The 27276-nt window shown below is 47.1% G+C and overlaps 1 protein-coding gene across 1 annotated transcript in view; it reads left to right on the top strand.

Annotated features, from left to right (window-relative positions):
* Nucleotides 1–27276, top strand: part of ppp2r3a (protein phosphatase 2, regulatory subunit B'', alpha) — a 55267-nt gene that overhangs the window by 7913 nt on the left and 20078 nt on the right. The window contains exon 2 of the mRNA XM_084482320.1: nt 17347–21163. Coding sequence (XP_084338446.1) covers nt 18137–21163 — 3027 coding nt within the window. The 5' untranslated portion in view covers nt 17347–18136. The remainder of the gene's footprint in view (nt 1–17346; nt 21164–27276) is intronic.

Below are 27276 nucleotides of genomic sequence, written 5' to 3'. Positions count from 1 at the left end.
TGCTCTTGAATGTACAGCCTCTGCCTCCCCTTTGGCTCAACCTGCAAATCATTCTCTCGCTCTTGCATCGCTCTCGAATCGCTCTCGCTCTCTTTCTTGCTCTCTCTAACTCTCTAGTTCTCACTCTTTCTCTCTCTCTCTCTCATAATCTCTCTATGTCTCTCTAGGTTTCTCTCTTTCTCTCTATCTCTCAGACTCTCTCTCTCTCTCTCTCTCTCTCTCTCTCTCTCTCTCTCTCTCTACTCACTCACGCATGCACACATACATTCACTGAATCACTCACTCTCTCACTGGTTGTGTAACGTGACAGCCCTTATCTCCATCAGTAAACACAATTCGAATTCCAGTTTTCCTTTTTCCTTTTAAATGCCATGTTCCACATACAGACATATACACACGTAGTCACACACATGGACATACAAGTGTATCAACTCAAACCCATATCCACACATGCACAGTGCACACGTATAGCCACCTTGAAACATTATCACTGCAACTACATACAACTACTTATAAACACACAATATGTGCACAGGAGAGAAGCAAGCAAAGATAGTATGCTAACCCCATGTGCACACACACTTATGCACACATTTAAAATATGACGTGTGTGTGTGTGTGTGTTGGCAGGCCCAATACATTGATCTGGTCAGACCCCGTCTCACTCCAGTATCCTGTCCGCCTGCCAGTCTGACCACCCCGTGGTCAGTGTGTGTGTGTGTGTGTGTGTCTGTGTGTGTGTGTGTGCGTCTCATGTGGTTGGCTCTACAGCACAGTAAGGTTCAGTAGAGTCCACTGCAACTGTACTGGTCCCAAACCAGGGACGTCTCTCTCTCTCTCTCTTTTACTCACTTAATCACTGTCACTCTCTCTCACTCTTTCTCTGTCTTATCTCTCTCGTTATCGCGTTCCACTATCTCGCTCTGTCTCGCTCTCACTCGCTCTCTCTCTTGTGCTCTCTCTCATTCTCCCATTCTCTCTCTCTCTCTCTTGCTCTCTCACTCTCATTTCACTAATGGAACCAAAATAGTCATATTCGTTTATTAGTTATTAAGGTGTATCAATAAATGAAATAATATAACAACATTGTAGTACTAACATAGCATTACAATTCGGGTTCTCCGTTACCATGTAGAGATGATGATGCTGATGATGATGGTGATGATGAAGATGGTGACACATGAGCCCGGTGGTCTTGCGTTTGTCTGGGCTGTTGTTGCTACTCCAGGTGGTGAGTCAAGGACACAGCCATTCAATGGGTCCCTCATGCCTTTGATCAGCAGCTGATTTGGGATAATGGTGTGTTTAGATGTGTAGTATGTGAATCATATTCCACCGTCGGTTGTGTGTGTGTGTGTGTGTGTGTGTGTGTGTGTGTGTGTGTGTGTGTGTGTGTGTGTGTGTGTGTGTGTGTGTGTGTGTGTGTGTGTGTGTGTGTGTGTGTGTGTGTCTCCATCCACTCTATGTGCTTTTATGGTGTTCCTGATTTTGTGTTTTTAGTGAGCTCAGCCTCTGGGTCAGCGTTCTGCGTGAGGTCATCTCCTTCCTGCCTCAGCCAATCAGCATCTGTGATGTCATTGAACTCGGGGGCCGAGAACGAGTCTGGAATTATGATCAGTGTAGCTAGTGCTGTAGGTATCAGACAAAGTCGATTTAATAACAGAAATTACAGCTGTTTATAGATTCATAGTCACAAACGTTGACGTTATTATTTGTCATTTGTCATAAGTTGTAGTATTCTTTCACAATGGGAAAATTAATTACTGATGAAATGATTACTGGAATATTTGAATAAATGTTTTAGATGCATAATTTACACTGGACCCTTTAAAAAATGCTTTTAGCTTTCAGGTTTGGACTTATCGGCTCATCTCCTGAACACATGACAATAAACCGTCCATGGAAGTATAAAGGGCATATTTAGTATCTATGATATCGCCAAGCCTAGTGTAGGCGTAGCCAAATAAATGTACCCAAACCGTAAATGTACCCGGCCCTGGTGTTCCCTGCTTTGCTGACTAAGTAAATATACATCCCAAACGATCTTCAATTGTGGACTGAGATAGTTTCTATGGTAACAAGCACAGCTGTACTTGAATCAGCGAGGGAGAGGGAGGAAGAGAGGGGCGGAGAACGGCAGGATGCAGGAAGGGAGGAAAAAAAAAAGAGGGAGAGATGGGATTGTGACTCCCAACTGGTAGTTAGGGCGGAGTCCTGCTGGGGAACTGCTGCTGTGATTGGAGCTGAAACTAATCCTAAATTCTCTCTCTATCTCTCTCTGTCTCTCTCTACCTCTGTCTCTCTCTACCTCTCTCCAACTCTCCTCTCTCTACCACTCTCTCCTTCTCTCTCTACCTCTTTCTCTTTCCACCTCTCTCTCCACACCTCTCTCTCCACCCCTCTCTCTCTCTCGCCTTTGTCTCCTCCGTCTCTCTCTCTCTCTCTACCCCTCTGTCTTGCCTTTGTCTCCTCCGTCTCTCTCTCTCTCTACCCCTCTGTCTTGCCTTTGTCTCCTCCTTCTCTTCTGTGTCCAGCTGTGGACCCCCCAGGGGGACAACACATATATATATCAAATGTAAGGGTGTGTGTGTATAGCCGTGTACGCTTCGTCACATCTGTGATCAGGTTGCTCCTGTGACTGTGTGTGTGTGTGTGTATGCTTGTGTATGAGCGGCTGTATGTTTGAATGTGTGTGTGAGTCAGCAGCCCTCCCCCCCCTGGCCCCAGGCCCCGTGGGGTACAGAGATGTGGTTCAATGATATGACTTTCACTCTTTCAACGTGATGGATGATTTCTCCTGTGCTGTGTTTGATCGGCTGCTGCCTGGCGGGGATCAAATACTCTCTGCATAGCCCCACACCTGTAACCCAGGATCACCTTGTCATTCAGCTTAGCTGCCTCAACCGCTAATCCAGCTCCATGCTGTGAGTGGGATAATATGATAATAATAAGGGATGGTATTGTTATGAAATGTTATCAAGCTTTGTCCTTCTTCTTGGAAAAGCAACAAACATCGTTCTGCACTCATTCACACAGATGTGCTCATCAATTTAATTAAAGACTCACTTTTAAAGACAGTTTTCATACACTGGGTCAGTTTCATACACTGTGCGGCTTCTCCCCAAAACACAAATGTTTTGATGGCTTCTTAATTAAAGGCTCAAAGATTGTGGACGGCCTGAATCCAGGGCGTCTCATGGGAACCTTGGAGGCTCTGGAGTGTTTGGGGGCCCGCTGGGGCTGTGCTGTTTCCCACTGTTTCCAGGGGCCAAAACATACAAGAAGTGCTCTTGCATATACACACGTACCAACAGAAGCATGCATACGTACCAATTCACATACAGGCACATAGAGGACACACACACACACACGTACACACGCACACGTACACATAAGGATACACTCACACACACACACACACACACACAAACACATGCACACACACACATGCATACATGCATACATAGGACACATGCACTGACACACACACGCACACACACATACACACTCTTTCAAAACCCCACACGTGCAGATAAACACGCACATACTCCTAGAATACACATACTTAACTCATGTCATACAAACACAGCACTTAAACCAGCACACAAACACACAAACATACAGTCGGCGCTCGCCTCGTGCATTCTGGTACATCTGTTGCCTTTAGATACAAACCTGCAATAAAGCGGCGTGTGTTTACGCACATAAAAACAAACCAAATGATACGCTTCAAAGGGGGATTCTCCTCCCCGCCACCCCCGGGTTATTTCCCCCATCTGCCACTGAAGCCTTATAAGCTGCGTTGTGTTGTTGTGGAGCCCGCTTCATGTGGGCCTGCGACGCATTTTCCCAGACGTCGTTCTGAATCAACCAATGCCGAACTGAATCCGACTCGACTTGCCCATTGGCTATTTAAAAGCGCATCTCTAAATGCGCTCATCTCTAAATGCGCTCATTTCTAAATGCGCAACGTCGACTCGTCAGCCACATATCTTTTCCCGCCGTACGTTAATTAAAGAGCGCGTGAGCCAGGAAAGAGAGAATGACTGTGAGGAATAGGTATCTGAGGTATCCGGCGGCGGAGGCCAGGGGCTTAAATATAGGTATCCTACCCCAGGTCACAGTCATACCTATCCCTGCTAGACGCTGCTCTTACACAAGTGGTACACACACACAGTTACAGGAATGGGTTGTATTTGAAGAGGCAGTTTTTCTGGGGTGGATTCGGGTCTCTCTCTTTATATATTCTCTAACACACTTCCTTCTCTCCTCATCAAGGTGTTGAGGGAGATGGATTGAGCACACTGTGTGTGGTGTTTGTGTGGTGTGTAGTCCTCTGTTGTGACAATATTTGTCCATAATATGTCTGTGATAACTCTCACTCTTTTTATCCTCTTCTCAGTCCTCTCTTTTCTCCTTCCCTCATCCTACTCTCCTCTGAGCTCTTCTCTCTTCCCCTTTATCTCTCTCTTCCAAGCTTGTCTTTCTACAAATCATGATAAAGGTCATCACTTGCTTAATGTGAATCACGCTTCTCCTAAATCCTAGAGTGCTAAGGCCCTGGGAGTGCTCCTATATATGATTTAAATATATACAAATATGTCATCATTCATCCACAGCGTAGTTGCTGTTGGTTCTAGTGCTAGGTTGAAACACACACGTGTTTCCTCCTCACATGTGCAGATAAAAACACACCTACGCATAAAAAGAGTGTGGAGGAGTTGAGCACGGTGCCCGTTGTGCAGAGCAAATATGAGCATCTGCATACACATATGGCATTCAGCGTTGCACGCTTTGATCACACACACACGCACACACACACACACACACACACAGAGTCATTAATCATACTGCTCACAACCTGCTCAGTTTCAATTCAGCTAGCTCCCGTCCCCTTCACACACACACCACACCACACCACAACAAACACACCGCCCCACAACACGACACACCACACACAATTGGGAACACAATCACACACAATTGGGAAATGAGAGAGTGACACATCCCAGCTGCATGTTGTCATACCAAATGCATGTGGACCTGGCGTAAGAGTGTGTGTGTGTGTGCGTGTGTGTGTGAGTGCGTGCGTGCGTGCTCCGTCTGACAGAGTCAGTCCAGATAAGCCTGTGTTCCAGTAGAGTAGAGTCTCGTGGTTATGCCCATAATGCCGATAAGATACATTTACCGCTTTCCAGTCTCAATTTCAAGTCCTTTTATCTGTGGCTCTAGTGTTGCTATCAGCATTGGCAGGGCCTGTGTGGAGGTACTGGTGGAGGCTGAGCAGACCACACGATTGGTGTTGCTTGGGGATGTAGTCTGTCTAATTGTTCCCTGGGGGCTTGAATGCGCGACGCTTTTCATTTCCATTCCAGACTCTATCAACGCCTGAATCACGACTGAACGTCAGCATTTGGCAGACCTTCACCAAGAGAGGAGTGAGCACTATTAACTACTCCTCCAACGTGACCTAAGGGGAATTACGATACAAGTGTTTAATTTACAGCACCTTGCTCAAGGATGGCGACAGGTATGACATCGGCGATCAAAGCCAGTCTCTAAACCAATTGTACAACCCGATGTCCACAAGACTATATACAAATCCCTCCTTTGTTTTATGACAGTGACTTCTATGTATATTAGCCTAGCGTCCTTGGCTAACAAGCTTAACATTATCAGATGCTTGATGCACTCATGACGTCTCCGCTTCTCCCCTGTGTGTCAACAAGCAGAAGGCGTCTAGTTGTTCCGTCTGCTCCTAAGCTCCTAGCAATTACCGTCCCTAGTGTGTCGGTGATGTGTGTGTCTGCCAGTCTAATAGTTTGCTATTGGTGTGATGAACTGTCGTTAATAATGAGTGTCATATCAGTCCATAAGACTGAAAGACACAGGAGGTTCTGACTTTAGTGTGTGTGTATGTGTGTGTGTGTGTGTGTGTGTGTGTGTGTGTGTGTGTGTGTGTGTGTGTGTGTGTGTGAATGTGTTTTTATGTGTGGTTGGGCCCACACATGTGTTTTGTATTTGCATGTGTGTATAAACTGGTCAGAAGTGTGTGTGTGTATGTGTGTGTTCATTTGCGTCCATACATGCATGTGTTTAAAGCCAGTAAAGCCCACCCTGCAACCCTGGTAAGTCCTGGTTTAACATAAATGAAGGCTAATAAGCCGTAAATGAGTCAGATTGAGCAGTAGATCTCTGCCTGCTGCATCGCTATATCACAAACAGATGTTAGGTAACAGACGCATCATGCAGCCCCATGCAGAACCACCGCCACGGCTCAGTCTCTCTGTAGACTACACTTCAGTGTGTTTTCTGTTCTATTCTATTATATTCTATTCCATTTTTTTTTACTATGTTCTGTTTCGTGCCCTGTTCTTTTAGATGCTATCTAGTTCTTATTTGTACTGTTCAATTCTTCATTTTAGACTTGTTGCGTTATATTGTTTTTATTTGAACACCACCTTTATATTAACCTACATTACACCTTACTCCTATTACCTATTACACCTTACTCACTTTACTACTACTCTTATACCATACTTTTTCTTTTTCACTCCCTCACCCCTCCGTCTTCACGCTCTCATTCCCACAATTCCTACTTTCACTCCTTCATGCTCTCACTCGCTCTCTTACTCCTTCAGTCTCCTACTAACCTATTGTCTCACTCTCTCACTCTCTGTCACTCTTGTCCATCCACATCACTCCATCGCTCAGTTCTATTTTCCTCGCCACCTGACGTAAGCCAATGACAGGACAGTGCTGCGCTTGGGATTTATTGTGTGTGTGTGTGTGTGTGTGTGTGTCTTGCTCCCCTTCTTTGTAAAATTTGGATCCAAATAAAAGTATTTAAATGTGCGTGCGTGCGTGTGCAGATGTGGACCGCCATGCCAAGACACGTACGTAAATCCTAAAATACAAGTCTGGGCGTCTTGGTGCCGTTGGTGTGCGTGCCAGTTGGATGCTTTGCTCTGTTACGCTCAGTGGCTTTCACTGCCCCCCTGCGGACTGACACCACGGCCGACCACTGCCGACCACAGGGTGAGGGCTGCACGGGCTGCAGAATGAGACGTATCCCCCAATGTGGTGGAGGACCCTGATGTGATCATCCAGGGCGTTGAAACGCTTTAGTGAGAGGACGAAGAACAGAGGAACAGAATGGGTGGTAGAGGAGTCGATAACGGGGGAGAGAAGACGGCAAGTGAGGAGAGGAGACGAGTTGAGAGTGGAGGAAACCAGCAAAGAGAAAGAAGAGACGAGAAGGCCCTCTTCCCTTGACTCCTCTTTCTTTTCTCCGCTGTTGGCTCCAATCATTCCATCACCATGACTCACAGGAGGAGATAAACGGGGGAGAGAGGGAGAGGGGGAAGACGATGAGGGGAGAGAAGACGAGGGGGGACATGGTGGGAAGGGCAAATGTTTCGGGGGGATGAAGGGATTGACGCAGATAGAGCTCTGTAGGGGAAAGGTCAGAGTTCACCCTCTGTCTCTGTGGAAGAAAAAGGTGTCTGTGACGCACTCAGAGACTTGCAATCTCTCTCTCTCTGCCTCTCTGCCTCTCTGCCCCTCTCTCTGCCTCTCTGCCTCTCTCTCTCTGCCTCTCTACCTCTCTCTCTGCCTCTCTGCCCCTCTCTCTGCCTCTCTGCCTCTCTCTCTCTCTGCCTCTCTACCTCTCTCTCTGCCTCTCTGCCTCGGCCATACACGCACACTTTCTTAGAGCCCTCATTGGTGAGTGGAGGGTGACCCGAATCACATGTACAAACACGGTGCCGAGAATAGCCTCCAAACACCAGGGAAGAAAATAATATAATGTGTGTGCGTGCGTGCTCATGTGCGTGGTTTGTTTATTACCCTTTTTACTCTTTCTTCTCATGCATTTAAGTTTGTAAAAATTACTTTTATTGAGTGCGTGTGCATCTATTTTTTAACTTGGTTTAATTTAACTTTACAGCACTATTTGATCCATGTAAATATATCCTGGTGTCTTTAATGTTGCCTTCACCCGTTTTGGCCTGCTGTTATGGCACCCAATCCGGGTGGAGTTCAATTCAGGGGTTTATTGGTTGGGGCGTGGGCGTGTAGAGAGGGATCGGGGGGGTGCAGGGTGGAGGTTAGCTGAAGGCTAAGGCTAAGTCATAGGAGCTTGTTCTTGTTTGTCTAGTGTCTCATGAATCCTCCCCAAAGGCCTCTAATCTGTGAGCACCCTACGCGGATGGGCGCTGTTTGTTAGCGTTTGTTTAGGGCGTGACTCTACTGGAAAAAGCTGTGTTTTCAACAGACTTTGTGTCAGAATACACTGAAGCTATTATGTGTATTTTTCAGTCTTACTTCCTGTAGGAGAAGCTCACCACGCCAGTGTGATATGTAATTGAATGGGATTCAAATGGGAAATTCCACCTCTCCACAAGTCCACAAGAAATTTTCTTACCTATGATGACTCAAATTAGCTCAGCACCCCAGACCTCTAGAAGAGCAGAATTCCAGTTGAGGTACTCTACGGATAAAGCAGAACCATATCTCCTTCAATCGCCCTCTCCTCTCTCCCCCTCTCACTCACTGCCATATGGCCCGAATACAGAGGTGTGTGATATTACCCATGACATTTCTCTTACTCCTTTTAAACCTTTCATACATGACCCCGCCAGTCCAGAGAGTTGGAAACTGAAGCTTCTCAGAGTGTACTGGGCTACTGTATTGTGTCAAGGCATGGACAGGTGAAGTGATGGTTAAGTAAAATGTTGGCTCCACCACAGACCTCAAGATGAAGTGTGTGTGTGTGTGTGTGTGTGTGTGTGTGCATGCACGGGCACATGCATATATGCAACACACTTGGTTGGTTGGGAATACGATGAGTCTCCTGTGGTCTCCCGTGACGACTTGACGTTGCGTCAGAGATTTGTGGTCAGAAACACTAATCTGCTCCTCATATGACCTTCCTCTGATGGACAGGCACAGCAGCACACACGCACACACCCACACCCACACACACACACACACACACATACACACACACACACACACACACTCATACTTACACTCAGATTCACACACACAAAATTGAAAAGTTAGTCTAGCATTTACTTTGCAGTCTAAACATACGCTTATGCTTATGTTATCTTATATGGATTTCTGTTCAAATCTGGAGAGTTCTACTGTTTCATTATAAACACAGACCCACAGCTGACTAACTGATGGAGGTGTGTGTGTGTGTGTGTGTGTGTGTGTGTGTGTGTGTGTGTGTGTGTGTGTGTGTGTGTGTGCTCATGCTGTTGGTTGTCTGTACTTTTCCTGTGTGTGTGTGTGTGTGTGTGTGTGTGTGTGTGTGTGTGTGTGTGTGTGTGTGTGTGTGTGTGTGTGTGTGTGTGTTTAAAGATTTGGTATGTAGCAGCCTATGTTTATGTGAGTCTTTGTGTATTGCTCCATGCCTATGGCTGTTGAGGGACTCTGGGAGTGGATCCTGGGGGTCTAGGGGGTCCACATCCATTTTGAGTCATTTTTGTTTGATGTATAATCTGATTGATGATCTTATTTGTGCTGTGAAGGAACATTTCATTTCATTTGCCCGAGGGGCAAAAGTCATAATTGGAGTATGTATTTTTGGTTTGTTTTTGTATCACCTGTGTCCAAAGGAATTCAGCTATCTGCCTGAATCCAGGTCAGCAGTCTCTTCCAATTACATTTTATTTATTTTCATGAGAGTGTCTATAAATAGATGTGTGTGAGTGTTGGTGTGTGTGTGGGTGTGTAAGTGGTCTTGTATATGTGTTTGTGTGAGTGTGTGTGTAGAGAGCATAATAATGGCATGACTTCACCTAAATATGATTTAAACACACAGGTGAGAGAGGGCTTGAAGCACATGGAGTTGAAGGCTGTGTGTGTGTGTGTGTGTATTTGCACGTTTGTGGCTGTGCTTGGGTCTGTATGCATACAGAGTTGGATGTTTCAGTAAGATCGCAATCTTCATCAGTGTGTCGACGACTCATCGCAAAAGCATTTCTCGATGTATGTGTGTACTTTTTAGATGTGTAGAAGTTTAGTGTTGTGTTTTTTTTGGTGTTGGTGTGACTGCATGTGTCTGTTTGTGTGTGTGTGTGTCTGTTTCTGCAAATGTGAGTGTGTTTTGTGTGTGTATCTGTATCTCTGTGTATATCTGTGGAAGCAGGAAGTGTCACCCATTTCTCTCCTCTTGAAAACATCCTCTGCTAAGCTCCTTGCATGCTTGTGCGTGTGTGTGCGTGTGTGTGTGTGTGTGTGTGTGTGTGTGTGTGTGTGTGTGTGTGTGTGTGTGTGTGTGTGTGTGTTCATGCATGTAAGTGTTTACATCTGTGTTTGTCTTTGTTTAACTATGCATGGATTAATCTGGCTCCATTATGTGTGTAAGTGTGTGTGCTTGTGTGTGCCTGTACCAATCTGTCAGTTGGTGTGTGTGTGTGTGTGTGTGTGTGTGTCTGTCGAGCTGGATGTGTGTCCACACATGCGTCTCAGTGCATCTGTTTAAGTGATGTGTGTGTGTGTGTGTGTGTGTGTGTCAGGTGTTTCCTGGTGCTGTTATTGTGCTGCTAATGAGGTCCTGAGCTGTACAAGAGTGAGGACCTGGGGTCTTCTGAGGACCCGGGGAGAGGATGAGGAAGGGGGGAGGTCTTTAGGTGTCCAGATTTGTATGTATTCGGTTACACTATGGATGAAGGACGGAGGTGGAAAAAGGTGGAGGAAATAACAAGCCGTTGTTAAGAGATGAAGGGGGAATATACAATAAGAGGAAAGGGGGTTTGAAGGGAGAATCCCTGAGCATAGATGTCTAGCTAGCTAAGAGAGCTGGTGAGTTAGCTAGATACTTCAGATGGTAAAAGGTGCTATGAATTATACTAATTATGTTCACATCATTTTTTTGTGTCTCATTATTATTAATTATAAATACAAATGTGCACTTTAAAGTTAAAGTAAAGTAAAGTGGAACAGTGCGTATTCAAGAGATAAGAAGGCAGTTTATTTCAAAGAAGGTGATAAATATAGCCTGACATCACCAGACCAATTCACAAATGTAAATTCGTCCAAGGGGCGTTCTCAAAGGCAGTAAAGCAAAACTAATCAGAGCAAAGAAACGGGTGGCACATCAGCGACGGCCATTTTGGTAGTTGATGAAAATGCCTCAATGGTGCTCCCATAAGGCACTCCTCTGTTCAGTCCTCGTATTAAACCTGATCATATTAGATTGATGTATGAGATATTGTGATTGGCCCACCTCTGGCCAGGTCTGCTGGAAATCTGTCTGGAGGGGGGCCAGACGCATATGCCAGAGCAAATAAAACATGAGCTCTCAGATCGGCGTTATCTTTGCCTCACCCTGGTCACTGTATACTGTACGTTGTAGGACCTACAACATAGTGACCATGGTGACTTTGAAAAAGATACCTTATTGTGATTGGTTAAACTGTTGCATTATTCACATGCTAGAGCCGTCAAAAAGGCGAATACTAAACAAAGACCAAACTAAAGTGAAGGTTTTTGGCCGCCCTTCTAACTCCCAACTCTCCCCTGCAGCTAAATCAGTACAGCTGTATGTTAAACTGAGAGTGATCACATTGGAAGCTTCGCCAACGCATGATAAAAAGAGATGGCTGAAGGCGATGTGTGTGTGTGTGTGTGTGTGTGCGTGTTGCGTGTGCGTGTTAACTCTGTTGGAATGAAACACCAGAGTAGATGATTGATGGACGCCGTTTTGGCATCATCATTCCCAAAAATGTGCATGAATTCTGGGCACGCGTATAGACGCTATTGTTTTTAATATTTTCCTACACATCTGTTCATGTGTATGGGCATCAACAGTTAGTGCATGTGAGGCTCCATGGTTATTCGGCATGCGTGTATATGTACAGTGTGCAAATGTACACGTGTACAGCAGGGAGATTGAGAGTGTAACACGTTGCTGAAAAATGTAAATATATATTTTCTATTTGGTCACATGTTGACAGAAAAATATATGATTTAATTGAGCATGATCGTGGAAAGACACAGGCAGCCATTTACCAAACATCTTCCATGAGACAATGCATGTTCATGATCCTGAAAGGGAAATGTTCATATCGTGGGCACTAAGAACAAGGGAGACAATGGTTAATTTGCAGTAGACTATGGAGGAAGTGGACATGTTTGCAAGGATCCAAGACAGCTAAAGGAATCTACACAGTGAAGAAGTCAGGAGATTGGCTAGAGTGGCAATGTGAATACTAAATAACATAAAACCTTTACATTAGAGACAGGAAGGGAGCAACCTCAAGGAGACGGCTCCCTTCCTGTCAAACAATGTTATGACTTTTAAATTGCTTATTAATAATGGTTAACAATGTTTTATCATTTGTATATCAATTTATAGTATTATTAATATTACTTTTTTCCACAAATGTGTGCGTGCATACGTGCATGCATCTTGGAACGTGTGCAAGAACTGTGAAGGCTTTCAAAGTCCAAATAAATCATTAGTGTGCCGACGAGTGGGTGACGGGGAGGAATGAAGTGGCGCTGTACTGCCTTGGTTGGACTGTCGGTAGCATCTGCGTTTGGGAAGAAGAGGAGGCAGAGGCAGACATCACACAAACACACACACACACACACACACACACACACACACACATGCAGATACACGTATGCAGACGGTTACGCACATCCATACACAGCAAGTGATTTGAGTCTATCTGACATGAGTCTATCTGCATGAAGAAATACTTATTTTAGATCATGATAGGGAAAAAAAAAAAAAGAAAGGAGGTGATACCGTACCTGATTATGGTTAGTAAAGTACATCTTATCTCAATGGGAGTAAGAGTGTAAGAATGTGAGATTCCTCCTCATTACTGCCCCCTTTGGCCATAAGTGAAATGCAGCCTGTTCCAGCACATACACTGAGAGCACTGGAGTGCAGGCTCCGTGAGTATAAAAATCATGAACTAATGGTAGTTATAATCATAGATAAACGTTAATTAGAAGCAGACAATGGGAGTGGCATGAGTGGCTATAATGGACATAAAATGTACAACTTAAAAAGTTCTTAAAGAACAGAAGCTTTTGCCATTATCCTCCCTTAGACGTCACCTCCTTCCTTCTTCCTGGCCAAGCTGCCCATGTTCAAACATAATAGAAATCATCCCACAGGAAGGTCTAATTTTGTATGTTAAATTACAACTTTAACATTAGCATTATTCTACAAATAATGGTGAATTTGTGCCAGGAGAACAACAATTAACCCTGAATAAGCCCCATATTTATTTTATAATGATTTAAAACAGAGCAGCAACAACGTATTTACATCTCTGAGGTTATGAACAATAATATTTTGGTATTTTGACTTGATAAATGACACATCACATCACAACTCATATTCACTGACTAACTATTCCAGCACTTCTGCCTATGCTAAGTTGTATTTATTTTTTATTTTGTATTGTAATGCATACGCAGTGAACTTCTTCTGAGTGTGTGTATCAGTGCCAGTGTTTTCATTCAGTTGCTGGGGCCCACAGTCTACAGCTGGAGGAGTAATCTTTGAGTGAAAACACTTTTTCCCTGACAGCTGTCTCTGTTTATTGTTCACTCGGGTTGTAAGACAATTTCATTATTCATTTATCAACAATACAGTATCAACACTCAGTACAAGTTAAAAGTCAGTAGAGTGGATGTTTGATTTGTTTACTTTTGTTGTTTGTTTGCAAGGAAAATGTCACCTTGAATGTGAATGCCCTTCAGGCAGTGCTTTGATACAAAGGCTAACGTTTACATAAATGTATTATTAATCTTCACCTGCACCTGCACATGCATGACCTGCAAAAAGTTTTCATAAGCCATCGCAGCAAAACCTTGTATCTAAAACGATATTTTGCTGTGTGTGTGTGTGTGTGTGTGTGTGTGTGCCTTTGCACCTATTTATTTTGTCAGTATTTCAGTCATTGATTTGCTAACAAATGCACAGATATTCATATTGGCCACATGGTTTGTGTGAATGTGTGCATCCACTGTAAGTGTGATGTTTGCACAGTGTACAGTATGTATCTGTGTGTGTATGGTGTGTCTGTGTGTATCAGCCAATTAGACATCTCTGTGTTTTATAAACAACAGCAGCTTTTGTTTACATTGGTATATGTGTGTGTCACTCATGTCTCAAGCTAATCTTTCTAGTAATGGTCATATTCACGTGTGTGTGTGTTTGTGTGTGTGTGTGTGTGTGTGTGTGTGTGTGTGTGTGTGTGTGTGTGTGTGTGTGTGTGTGTGTGTGTGTGTGTGTGTGTGTGTGTGTGTGTGTGTGCGCGTGTGTGCGTGTGTGCGTGTGTGTGTGTGTGTGCGTGTGTTATAACCATCCTACAGTATATATCTCTCCATCTGTCACAGTGGCTTCTGCTGAAATAGATCCAAGGTCACCAAGCAAGGTTTCTTATTCGGGACCGAATGACAGATTCAGTGGCAGAATCCAGTTGTTGACGTATAAACATTTATCTGTGAAGTACAGAGACAGGCAGAAGTGGGCAAGTGCACTGTGCGTGTTGTGTGTGTGTGTGTGTGTGTGTGTGCGTGTGTGTGTGTGTGTGTGTAAGGGGGCTTGCGGGTGGGGCAGAGAAAGAAAGCATGCGGCCAGTGTTTTTTCAACATATCTCTCACAGTTGTTTTTCCAGGTGCCAGCCAGCCCCCCCTCCTTCCCAGTGTCTCCCTTTCTCTTTTTTTCACTGTCTCCAAGTAGGAAACTCCTGCTCTGTCGCGACCACAATGGATCTTATGTACCACACCTTTGGTCTGATGTTTAGTTTTGTTCCTCTTTTCTCCCTCTATTTGTCTGTCAACTCGGACGGCCTGGAATCGTTGCAAGTTTGAACACGAATTAGGCCCAGTGTGTGATTGAGTGCATAGTGGGGACCATGGGACGTTGTGTGAGGGGAAGAACTCATATTTTCCCATCCTTTTTGGGTTTACGTGAAATTGGCCCAGTATTGAGTGAGAGTCCTTCAGCCAATGCAGCCCATTCTCAGAGGCTCAAACTGTTACGATAAGTGTCTGGAAACGATTATGGAAAGGATCCCTATGGAGAAATGCAACTTTTCTTATTTACCTTTCGCTTAATCTGGTCTGTTTGTTATTGTGTATAACCAAGTCTCGTTCGAAGAGAAGTGTTGCTGTGAAACCTCGCAAGAGTTGGGTTGTGGCAGGAATGAAAGGGTGGAAACGTGAGTTGGAGAGGGGAGAGCCAGCAAGAGTTTGTTGTGTTGAACTGCAGAACGCCTAGCTTAGAGTTATCTCAAATATTTGGGAAAGGATGGTTGAGATTGTAATAACAACAGCGAAAATTCCCTCCAACAACTCAGGATCCTTTCCATAATGTTGTCAGACACTTATAATAACTATCTGAGCCTGACAGGCAATATGAAGTGCTTTGAGAGGATGTACTATGACACAGTGCTATTATAGGTGTTTTTATTTTACTTTATTAATTGAGGATTGCACAAGGCTAGGCAGACCTATTGCTAAACACAAGCTAGACATGTGTTTTGGGGGAGGGGCTTTGGAGCTGGGCTTAAAGGCAGGGGTGGGACTTTTTGTGTTGTATACATTCAACATGAAGCTAACTCTCCAAAGTTGCGTACCCTAGCTTTAAGTGTGCAGATAAAAGTAGCTTCATATAGTTTGAGGTTAGGACCTCAAGCTGTGTGTGTGTGTGTGTGTGTGTGTGTGTGTGTGTGTGTGTGTGTGTGTGTGTGTCGGTTTGTGTGTGTGCGTGTGCATGTGTGTTTGTGTGTGGGTGCATGTGCGAGTGCGAGTGTTTGTCTATATGTGAGTAAGAGTATGCATTAGTGGGAGGGTACAGCTTTCTGGAATGCAGTCCCTACCCCCCTACGCTTGGACTCAAGAAAGCAGTCTCTCACAGAGAGAGGGGGAGAGAGAGAGAGAGAGAGAGAGGGCAGAAGGCAGAATATCATCGAATATGATCAGTAGTACAAGATGGAAAAGGATAGGGTGATGCAAAGTAGAATACAATGGGACATAATGAGATGCTAATAAGATAGAGCTGAAGCAAATGCAGTGTCAGGCACCGACAACTGGGTTAGTCAGTGGCGCCGGGGTGGGCGGTCATACAAACATGCAGCATGTGCAGCCCAACAGCTGTTCCCGGGGACATACCTGTGCCCCTTGCTTCCGGAGGGGTGTCTCCGAGGAGGGTTTTATGGCCTTCCTGTGACGACTGGGGGAGGATAAAAGGAAAACTTCTGGAGTTTTCAACTTGGAACCTATTTTCCGAACGGATACCGCTGACGGGATCAGATTATATTCTGTCATGATGGAAAGAATCCCTGCACAGAATTAAACTTGTTTCGCTTCATGCTGTATTTTATTGCATTGTCTGTTTTTTTATTGCATTGTCAATTTTTTTATTGCATGTATGTCTTACAACCGAGTCTGGCTCAAGGAGAAGTCTCGCACTAAAATGTTGTTGTTGCGTTGACAAATTCCAACTGTGTTGGAATTTGTCAACTCCGCCTCGCTCATGCCATGTCAACTGTGTTGACATGGCAATAAAAGTTAGTTATCTATCTACCTATCTATCTATCTATCTATCTGTCATAGGATATTTCCCCATTGTCATGACAATCTCTTGAACCTTATAGATAACACTAAGCTACGCTTTCTTTAGTTGTGGCTAGTTTTTTTCACGTTTCCACACTTGCCGTCCTGAACTTGAGAGACTTCCTATTGAGTGAGACTTGGTTGGACACAATAACAAACAGACTGCTATCAAAGGTAAATTAACAAAGTTTTATTCCTCTCTTGGGATTCGATATATAATGTTAGAATAGGATTATTTTAACATCACATTGCAGCCAGTTCTTTCGCGGATTACGACTGCAGCGTTCTCGCTCAATACTGGACCAGCGCAAACTCATTTTGTCCATATTAGTTCCTTTGACACAAATTATCGTAAAATAGGGAGAAAAGCATACCCCTCTGTGGCCCCCTTCCTCTCCACCCTTTGATCTCAGTGTGTGTGTGTATGCGTGGGTCTATTTTTGCATGCAGTTGGAACTGATGTGACAGGAAGTTACGTGTTTTTTTTCAAGTCTTTGATGATGAATGGGCTGAGGTAACCTATTGGCTGTCACCTGGACCGTAGTAACAGGGAGGATTCAGTGCTTATTTACACGGAAATGCCCAGGTAGAGAAGCATGGCCATTTGTCACCCGTGGAATGAGTCACTCTTTATGATCCGTCTGTTAAAATGTCTTTTGTTTCTTGTTTCTTCTCTCTCTCTTTCTCTCTCCCTCTCTTTCCCTCACCCTCTCCCCCTCCCTCTCTTATTCTCTTGCTAAACCACAGGCGGTGTCCCCACATCAAGTGTGAGTGTCCCACTTCTGAGAGGGAGGGAGGCGACCACCTTCACACAGAGAGAGTGAGAGCTCTCGAGCCAGCCTAGCATCTGTGACAGTTCCCCTGTTAGTCGGCAGCTGCTCCGAAGTTAGCAAATGCTCCTCAGCCCCTCCAGGACGGAGCCAGACGCCAGGAGACACGGGGGAGGAGGAGGTTCATCCTGCGTTTGGCTGTCCTGCTTGATGAGCCAAAGCTGGGGACCATGTTGAAGCCCAGCTGGCCCTGGAACCGGCCCCTGGGGCTGCTTTTGTGCAGGCATGGATTATAGCCTTGCTGCTTGCTGATGCTGCCTCTCTTTTCTTTTTTTTTCTCTACGTGGATATCTGCCATGAGCGTTGTTAAAGGATAATAAGGAGGAAGAGAAGGCTGTGAGTGGAGCCCCGTAGAAAGAGCGAGAGGAGGGCTTCCAGCAGCTGTGATGAAGAGGCCCTTCCTCGCCCCTGGCTCACTCTACAGGGTCCCTGCTAGGGAACCTGTACCTTTTATCTAAGACCTCTGCAGACTGTGACTCTCAAAGGGAATATTTATTCCGGATTCATAATTGAGGAGATTTTTCTGTGGAAAATACGCAGGACTTCATCTTTGCGCTGACGAAACACAAGGAATAAAGAAATGGATTATTTGCACACCACTGTCTTATTGCTGCTCTATTTTTAAGCCATCTCTCTATTCTCTTTACACCTGCACACTCACCTGGCACCCGCGCGTCCGCCCTCGCCTCGCGGACCCCCCCGTTACCATGGCGGCGGCCTATCGCGTGGTGGTGAGCAGCGTGAGCTGCTACAACAGCGTGGTGGTGGACCGACGTGTGCACAAGCACGCCGTGCACTACTGCGCGGGCCCATGCGGCGCCGTCTCGCAGGGGCTGGACTGCGCCGTGGCCCACCGCGGCACGTGTTCCGAGCTGCTGGTGGCGCCCGAGCCCGGACCCCTGGACCGCAACTGTTCCCTGCACGCGTACGCTCACAACATCACCGCGGCGACGGGGACCACCTACCAGGTCTCTGCCACTCACGGGAATAGTCTCTCTGTGGACACCAGTGGGGGTCTGGAGAGGGCCGGGAGCATCGGCAACGTGTCCATGGGAGAGGAGAGCCCCCCGTGGAGGGTGAAGAAGACGCCCAGCGGAGGAGGCGGCGGCTCCATGGGGAACCTGGCGTCCGCCACCAGTCTGAAGGACATCACCGGCGAGGCCATCAACCTCGCCAGCGGGAAGCTCAAGGAGTTCTCCTTCGATAAGCTCCGCCTCTCCACGTCTAGCCACGTCACCTTCCGCAAGGGCCGCAAGGTGCGCCCCGATTCGTTCAGCCGCCGCTCCACCGACCTGGACATTATCTACGGCCACTTCAGCTCCTCGGTGACCACGGCTAATGGTTACGCCGTCAACGGCCTCGTGAACGGCACGGCGGCGGCGGCGGCGTCTAATGACGAGAACCTCCCGCCGTTCACCGCGGCCAAAGGGGCGACGGTGGAGGAGGTGAAGGCGAAGGGGGCGGGCACAGGCAGCCTGTCTGCCATCACAAAGGTCGGCGGAGGCTCGACGGGTAGCCTCTCCAGCGCGTGCAGCGGGTCTCTGGACCAGGGCCTGAACACGGTAGCCTCGCTGTACCTCAACACACTGGGGGAGGAGAACCTGATCGCCCGGCTCCTGGAGAAAACCCGGGCGGAGGCCGGCAACGGAGCGGGCGGAGAGGACATCCGCGCCTGCCTGGACATCCTGCTGAAGTGTTCGGAGGATCTGAAGAAGTGCACGGACATCATCAAGCAGTGCATCAGGCGCAAGGGCCCCGGCGGGAGTGGATCGGACGACGAGGGGGCCAATCCGGAGAGCATTTACCGGGCCGTGATGACTCGACTGAGCTCCTACCTGAAGAGACTTCCCCAGGAGCTGGAGAGCATCGGGGGCCTCGGTCGCTTGGTCGGTGGACAAGGGGGCCCGGGGGCCCCATCCAGCGGGCACAGTGAGCTGGCAGAGCTTGTCAACAGCCTCCACTCCATCCAGCAGGGTCCCTTCTCCCCCATCTTTGGCCACGATCAACCGCCCCGATACGAGGATGTGGTGCAGTCACCCCCGCTCCCGAAGTCTCCATCTATGCCCTCCTCTGCTCCGGCTCCATCCAGCTGCTCAGCGACCTACTCATCGACTTCATCCTCCAACTCCTCTTCATCTTCCTCATCTCCTTCGAGAGCAGAGACCGTAAACGCCATGCAGCTGCAGGGCTCCAAACCAAGTCAGCTGACCAATGGACTACAGCGTTCCCCCCACCACCATGCTCTCCCTCCCCCGGCGTTCGCGCATTCTGCCTCCTCGCCTTCCTCGTCTCCATCACACTCCCCTCTCCCACTGTACACGCACACCCTGCCAGCGTCACCCATGGAGGCTCTCTTCATCGAGGAGGACGCCGATGTTTGCAAGAGTGGCGAACAGTCGTCCCCACAAATGTATAGCTCCGGCAGGGGAGCGATGGAGAGACGTTCCCAGTCCCAGGTCAGGAACGGCACGGCGTATGCAAAAGACGCACACCCAACCTCCCCACCCCACGCACTCCGGGGCACCTTTGGTACTCCGTCGTCCAGTGCCGCTTACAGGCCCTCGTGGGATTCGGCGAGCTCTGCGGCCCCCAAAGCCACACCAGGAACACCGTACAGGAACGACGACATCGACAAGCTCCTGCTGGACTTGGAGAACCTCTCTCAGAGCATGAACCACCAGAGAGACAAAGAGCCTCCTCTGCCGGTGAAGACCAGGAAGATGACGGGGGAGGGTGGCGTGGGAAAGACTGCAAGCCTGGCTCCACCCCAGCCCTCTTCCAAGCTTCAATCCCAGCCACCGACCCAGACACCAGCGAGTAACCTGTTCACCAATGGCTCTACCTCCAAAGCCACACAAGGCCTTATGCCTGTGCCTCTCCAGGGGGAGAGCCATGGAGAAGGTGGTGGTGGTGGGGGGGAAGAGGACGGGGCCCTGCTGCTGCGGATCCTGGAGAGCATCGAGAGCTTTGCTCAGGAACTGGTGGACTCTGGGGCAGGGAGCACAGGCAGTTCGGAGAGGAGCAGTGGGAAGGAGAGGGAGGTGATGAGACTCCTACAGGATACACTGGCCACAGCCGGCAGGGCTGAAACCCCTCCTCAGAGCACGCAGATGGCAGTGCTTGCCTCTGTACCGCCCATGAACCTACCTGAATCCGTTCCGGCTGTACCTCCGAAACACAGCCACTCAAACCATCCCGCAGCCTCGCCGGCACCCGTCCCACACACACCTGTCCCACACGCACCCGTCCCACACGCACCCGTCCAACACACACCCGTCCCACACACACTCGTCCCTCACACACCCGTCCCACACACAATCGTCCCTAACACACCCGTCCCACACACACCTGTTCCCTCTGAACCTCTGTTTGCGGCTGTGCCAGAACTTTTATCTCTTCTTCTGTCACAAGCGTCCACCACCGCCGCCACCACACCAACGCCCACACCCATCCCCGCCCCCCCGCCCCTGCCCGAGGCCAAGCCCAAGGTTCAAGCCGAGGAATCTGAGCTTCCAGCGGCACAGACGTCCCTGTCTTCACCCGGAGCCCTCCCTTCTCCTCCGCTCATCCTACACAGCCCGACTCCGGACGTTGCTCAGCCTGAACCCTTGGCCACCGTCGTCGCAGTGACGCCAATCGCCGGGAGAGACGATGACGGTACCGTTGGCAGCCCTGCTGCCGTGAGAGACACTGGCTCCACCCTCCTCATTCAGCAGACTCCTGAAGTGATCCGGGTGAGTGGCACACCAATGAATGTATGAATGAAATAATGTCAAGGTGTTGTTCCAAAACAATGCTACAAGCTGGTTGGGTGATATCGCATTTCAATTATAAACCTACATTTTGGTTGCAACTTTCTCGTGTTCATGTTCCACTCATGTGGCTGTAAGTGCATCAATTACATACATCAAGTTACTACTCAAGTTAAAGTCAGTGCGAGGGTTTAATGGTGCCATAAGTGGGTCAGTGTAGCTGCTGGAGTAAGCAATGGAGCGGGATAGATTGGTTTGTTTATTAGCTGTGATCAACATGCTGATACAGTGGCTTTGTATCTCGACCGAAATAGAAAAACTGACTCTCCCTTCCGTGGAATTGTACAGCTCGGTGTTAGGAGTGGCTCACTGTTGACTTTTCCTGGATACTGTGTGTGTGTGTGTGTGTGTGTGTGTGTGTGTGTGTGTGTGTGTGTGTGTGTGTGTGTGATTTGCCCTGACTTTGCTCCTTACCGAATATTTCAGAGGTAATTTAGGGTTGTGCTTAAGGCAGAGTGAGGCGGAGGTTGTGTGTGTGTGTGTGTGTGTGTGTGTGTGTGTGAGCGTGGCGCCAAAACTAAGATTTAAGACTCAAGAGGGCAATCCAGGCTTGTGTGTTTTGTGTGTGTGTAAGGAAAGACATTAAAGACTTAACTAATGCTGTGTATAGACAGGCCCACAGTTACACACACGCACACACACACATTCGCACTCGCACACACGCAAGCGCACACAGACACAGACACTCACACACATGGGATGGAAATTATTCCTATTTACTTTCCTACCTCATGCCTTTCATCTCTCTCACCCTCTGTCACGTCTCTCTCTCTCTCTCTCTCTCTCTCTCTCTTTATTCCCCTCCTGCTGTGTTACTCAACCTCAATCTTTTTCACGTTTGTTTGTGTCTTATTGAGTTATTATGTGTCGTGGATTGGGTTAACTTACTGTGTGGTGTAACCCTATGGGGGACCTATTTCTGCTGTCACTATGGAAGCTGCAGCATTGGCCACAACCAGCATCCCATACCTTATCTTACTTTTCTTTCTTCTCTTTTTCCATCCAATTCCATTCCACTCTCTCTCTCACACACACACACACACACACACACACAGACAACACCCAGATACACACACACACACACACACACACACACACACACACACACACACACACACACACACACACACACAGACAACACCCAGATACACACACAGAGACAACACACAGACAAGACACACACACACACACACACACACACACACACACACATCCCCCCCAAAGACCAAGGCCCAGTCCTAAGTGGTCCCCCTCAGCCACTGGCTGACCTGTGTTATTTCCGGAGCGGAGGATGTGTTGTTGCTGTGTGACAGGCAGAGCCAACAGGCGGAGTTAGTTCGAGTGATAGGTTGTGTGGGTGGGGGTGGAAGTGGTGGTGGTGATGGTGGTGGTGGTAGGGTAGGATTGTTGCCACACATAGTGTTAATGGTGTCATTACCCCCCACCCCAGCGCTCAACACGCCTTCCCTCTCCTCGCCTTGCCTGGGTTGGACCTAAATCAGTACCCCCCTCCCCCCAACACTCCTCCCCCCGCCCTCCAGTCGTACTATGGCATCTCACTAACAGACTCACTGTCGCCACAGTGTAACAGGACCTGCGCGTGCAGGTGTGTTTTTGCGTCTATGCCCACGTCACATGCATGTAGACCAGGTGCCGTGTGTGTGGATCAAATGAGTGCGTAGGTGTGTGCGTCAGGGTGTGTGTGTGTGTGTGTGTGTGTGGATCGGCGGGCATGCACGCATCAAATGAGTCACTCTGTGTGTGCGTGTGTGTGTGTGTGTGTGTGTTTCAGGGTGTTTGTGTGTCTGTGTGTGTGTGTGTGTGTGTGTGTGTATGTGTGTTTGCTGGCCGTCGCCCCTGTGCTACCGTGGGTCACAGCTGAGTTTGGGAATAGCTCTAGGACATCCAACACCAGCTCTGGTACTCTGGGAATTATGTTAATATCCGCCCAGCAACAAGACCGCCCCTGGGGTCAATTGCACATTAAACTGCCAATCAGACTGTAAACAAGGCGAGCCCCTCACACTTTGCACATGTGAGTGCCTGCCTGACTGACTCCCTGAAAGCGCTCCTTGGACACATTATGATCTGCCCCTATCATTAGCTTTAATCTGAACTTTCATTGGAATTTCAATTTGAGTTTTTAAGTTCTTAGCTCTGATCGGAACTTGGCTCAATCTGAATTTAGCCTTTTATAAGCACGTTTGTGCAATCTGATTTGAGATTGAGTTGGAATTTAGCTCTGATCAGAACTTGGCATTGATAAATTGTGATTTATTTAATAAAAAAGTGCTTTAAGCAACTATCAAGAACACGTTTGTTTGAGCATGTGTGTGTGTGACTGTATGCATGTTCCTGCGCGTGCGTGCGCGTGTGTGTGTCTGTATGCATTTTCCTGCTTGTGTGCACATGATACCGTTTACTGCCATAGAAATGGCACATGATCAGCAGAGATATGCTCGCCCTAGCATCATGTGGATGCCGTGCGTACTCCCAACCTCAAGTTCAAACCATTTGAACTCAAACCTCTTTTGCGGCTGACCTCTCAAAGGCCCAATCAGATTATGGTTTGAGACGTGCAAGGAGTTCAAACCGGGGACATAAAGCTACATGCGCAGTTACCTCTGAAACCCGCTTTTCCTTTGGCTGGTGCTGTTTCAAAGGTGAATGTTTTTAGGTTTGTATGCCTCAGTTATACAAGTATTTATAAACCTGTTAAGATAAACATGTTTTAATAATCTATGAATAAACGGCCTGCCTCTGTGTGTGTGTGTCTGAATATGCCGACTGCATCAGACCCCACCACTGAGTGCAGACCATAATGCTCTCCCCATGTGCTTAAGCCTTAATGCAGAGTTTCCTGCACCTGTCAGAAACCCCACCATTAATCTCCATGGCGACAGCAGAAGCCAGCCTATACTGTATGAGTCCAATTTTGAGTGACGGGGATTGCATCAGAAAACCGGCAAGAATGAGGCCAAAATTATCTTGAGGTTTATGAATTTCTGAGCATTTAGATTGTCAGTTACTTAAATCCTCTCTTCATTTAATATGTGACGACTTGTGCATGGCCCCTCTGTGTTTTGGATGAAATTTAAGTGGAGATATTTGAGAAGATGTTTCTCTATATTTAACTCTTGTGTTTGTGTCAGTGGGTGTCCTTCAAAACTAACGCTGACAGGCTTCACACACACACACACACACACACACACACACACACACACACACACACACACACACACACACACACACACACACACACACACACGTACACACACGTGCACACACACACACTCACACACACACACACACACACACACACACACTTCCAGATTGACAACTTAATCAAGTACAGGGTTGGTCAGAGAGTGTTTATGTCAACTGCAACGGTATGTTTTTCTTGTCTGGAATAGAAAAGCCACATTTAGCTTGGATCTTGGAGCTCACGTTGTTGGTGTAGCTACCATAACAGGCTGAAATGTTTCCGTCAAACTGTCTCGGGGAACACACTCGCCCCAGGTTAAATTCTCCAGAGTGGAGCTTTAAAAAAAAATCTTGTACTACCAATTTGACATAGTAACAAACTGAATGACCACTGCACGGCGGTCAGGATTGGACTCATGTGTAAATCATGATTTAACACTGCCAGCAATGCGTTAGTCATGACTTGAAGGCCGGCATAGTGTTGCAAAGATTCCCCTTTTTAACCGCAGATGTCAACACGGTTCATTTAACTGCTTCTCCCTCACTCTGATCGGCTGTGACATGGCAGGGATTGGTTGAGGCGTCATACGGAAACAAAATGTTTCACTATAATCCGCGGGCAGGATTGGCCACTCTGCTCATCACTTTGGATAAAAGAGTCTGCTATATGACTAAATAGTCAACTAAATCACTAAGCTAAGTAGTTCAATATAAATAAGCAAAGAAACCTTTTAACAATGCAAGTTGTCCAAGAAAAGTTTAAAGTTTTAGACAATCTCAATACTGCAGGGATGCTGGTTCGATTCCGTCGTTCAAAGTGTTGACATGTCCTTTACCAAGACATCTTACTCCTAAGCTACTCCTGGCTAGCAGTTGCCACCATGCAAGGTTGACTCTTCCAACTGTGCGTGGTGGGCATTTCTGTGAGTGATGCAAACAAGTAAAGTGCTTTCAGTGCCCCTAGTGGCCTACACTTGCAGGTGCCACTGTATAATAGTGTGTATTAGCTCCACAGTCACTCACCATGCCTAGGCTTGTATCTAATGATCCAGAGAGTCTAAGTCTCTGTTCTGACACAGAGTCTGAACAACCCTTACTAGGGGAGATAAGAGGAGAGGGAACAACAATACTTGAGTTTATGTGAGAAACGGCATGAAAGAGTTATCATAAGCAAACACTGTGAACTTGGCGCAAAGAGTACTTCTGAGGACCGAGGGGAGGGTAATGAACAGCGAGAGGGGGGGTTGAGTTGTTGGCCCAGGCTTAGGTTAGCATGACATCACCCTTCGGCTGTGTTCACAGGAAATTAGGTCACAGCAGGAACCTTGTTTGGGCAGGGGAGGACGTCCACACAGGTGCGAGTGGACGCAGCTACAAACACACACACAGGCACACAGACACACACAGACACAAACACAAACACACACACACACACACACACACACATATATTCATAAAATTGATTCCCCCCGCACGGGCCTGGGCTGCTGTGTATGAATGTTAGAGATCGAATACAATTAAAAACACAGAAGTTTAGTCAAAACAATGGAAAAAGGGTCCACACACACACAAACACTCACACACACACACACACACGCACACTTTGGACCCACAGGAACCTTGGTTCAGACTCATACAATGGGGGCTTATGAAATACACACACACACACACACACACACACACACACACACACACAGTAGGTGCACACGCTTTGCCTTTAAGGGAGTGACATAATGATCCAGCATTCAATCTGGGATATAATCCAACTGATGTTTCCCAGCACGCGTGCACACACACACACACACACACACACACACACACACACACACACACACACACACACACACACACACATGCACACGCACACGTAGAGCACACTATTGTGTAGGTCAGACTTTCATTTCATAGGCATTTTGACTTCGAAAGGCATATGGCGTAACGCATCCGTTGGCCTCCCCCCTGATCACCATGGAAACCAGAACAACATGTTTATAAATGCCAGAGACGCTCCTCCACGCCACGATTTGTGCTGTTAAACTGGTAGCAGCATAGCATCCTTAGTTTTGTTACGTTTATTTTCTAGTATCTAAGTAACCTGGCTGTGTGTATGTGCACTTATATTGCTTGTGTGTGTCTCTGTGTGTGTGTTATTAAAATTAAAATAATTCTAGGAAGGATTATAATCCCCATGGTTACGACCCATAGCAACCTTTTTAATACTGTTTTGCTTGCGTAGTTTTGTAGGAGAATTTTAATGAGGGATGTAATGTTATGTCTGGTAAAGCACGTGGCGCAATTCTAGAAGTGTCTAGAATTGTCCAAGAAGCTTATCCCTTAACGTGGACAATCAAAAATAAATAGGCCTAAAAAAACAGATTGGTGTATCTCTAGTTTAGTTATCTTGGTAGCTCCCTGACAGACCCACAGTCCAGCTTTATTGATGTGCAGACAAAGAGCTGCTGCCCTCTAGTGTTCCCCTGGACACATCACAGACGCACAGAGAGGAAAAGACAAGTGCTTCATGAAGATGTTCTAAAGCAGCATCTACAGGTTGAGTTTGGAATTAACACCCATGTTACTTCTGCACCATGTTTTTTCACTGCAGCCAGTGCTTCTGTTAAAAACTATATACACTACTAATTACTCTAAAGTCATCCGCTAAGTGTTATGATGCTGACTAAACATTGAGTTCAATGTAATCAAGCAGCTTCTAGGGGTCAAGAATATTGCTCAAGGAGGCCTAAAGGTGGATCCAGGACATTGGTGTTTAAACCCAGCGGCTTTAGGCTTGGAGTTAAACATCATAATCCCTAGACTCTCCACCCCTCTAC

Source organism: Micromesistius poutassou (assembly GCF_964030765.1).
Source record: "Micromesistius poutassou genome assembly, chromosome: 17".
Classification (NCBI taxonomy): Eukaryota; Metazoa; Chordata; class Actinopteri; order Gadiformes; family Gadidae; genus Micromesistius; species Micromesistius poutassou.
This window is presented reverse-complemented; position numbering and strand designations above follow the sequence as displayed.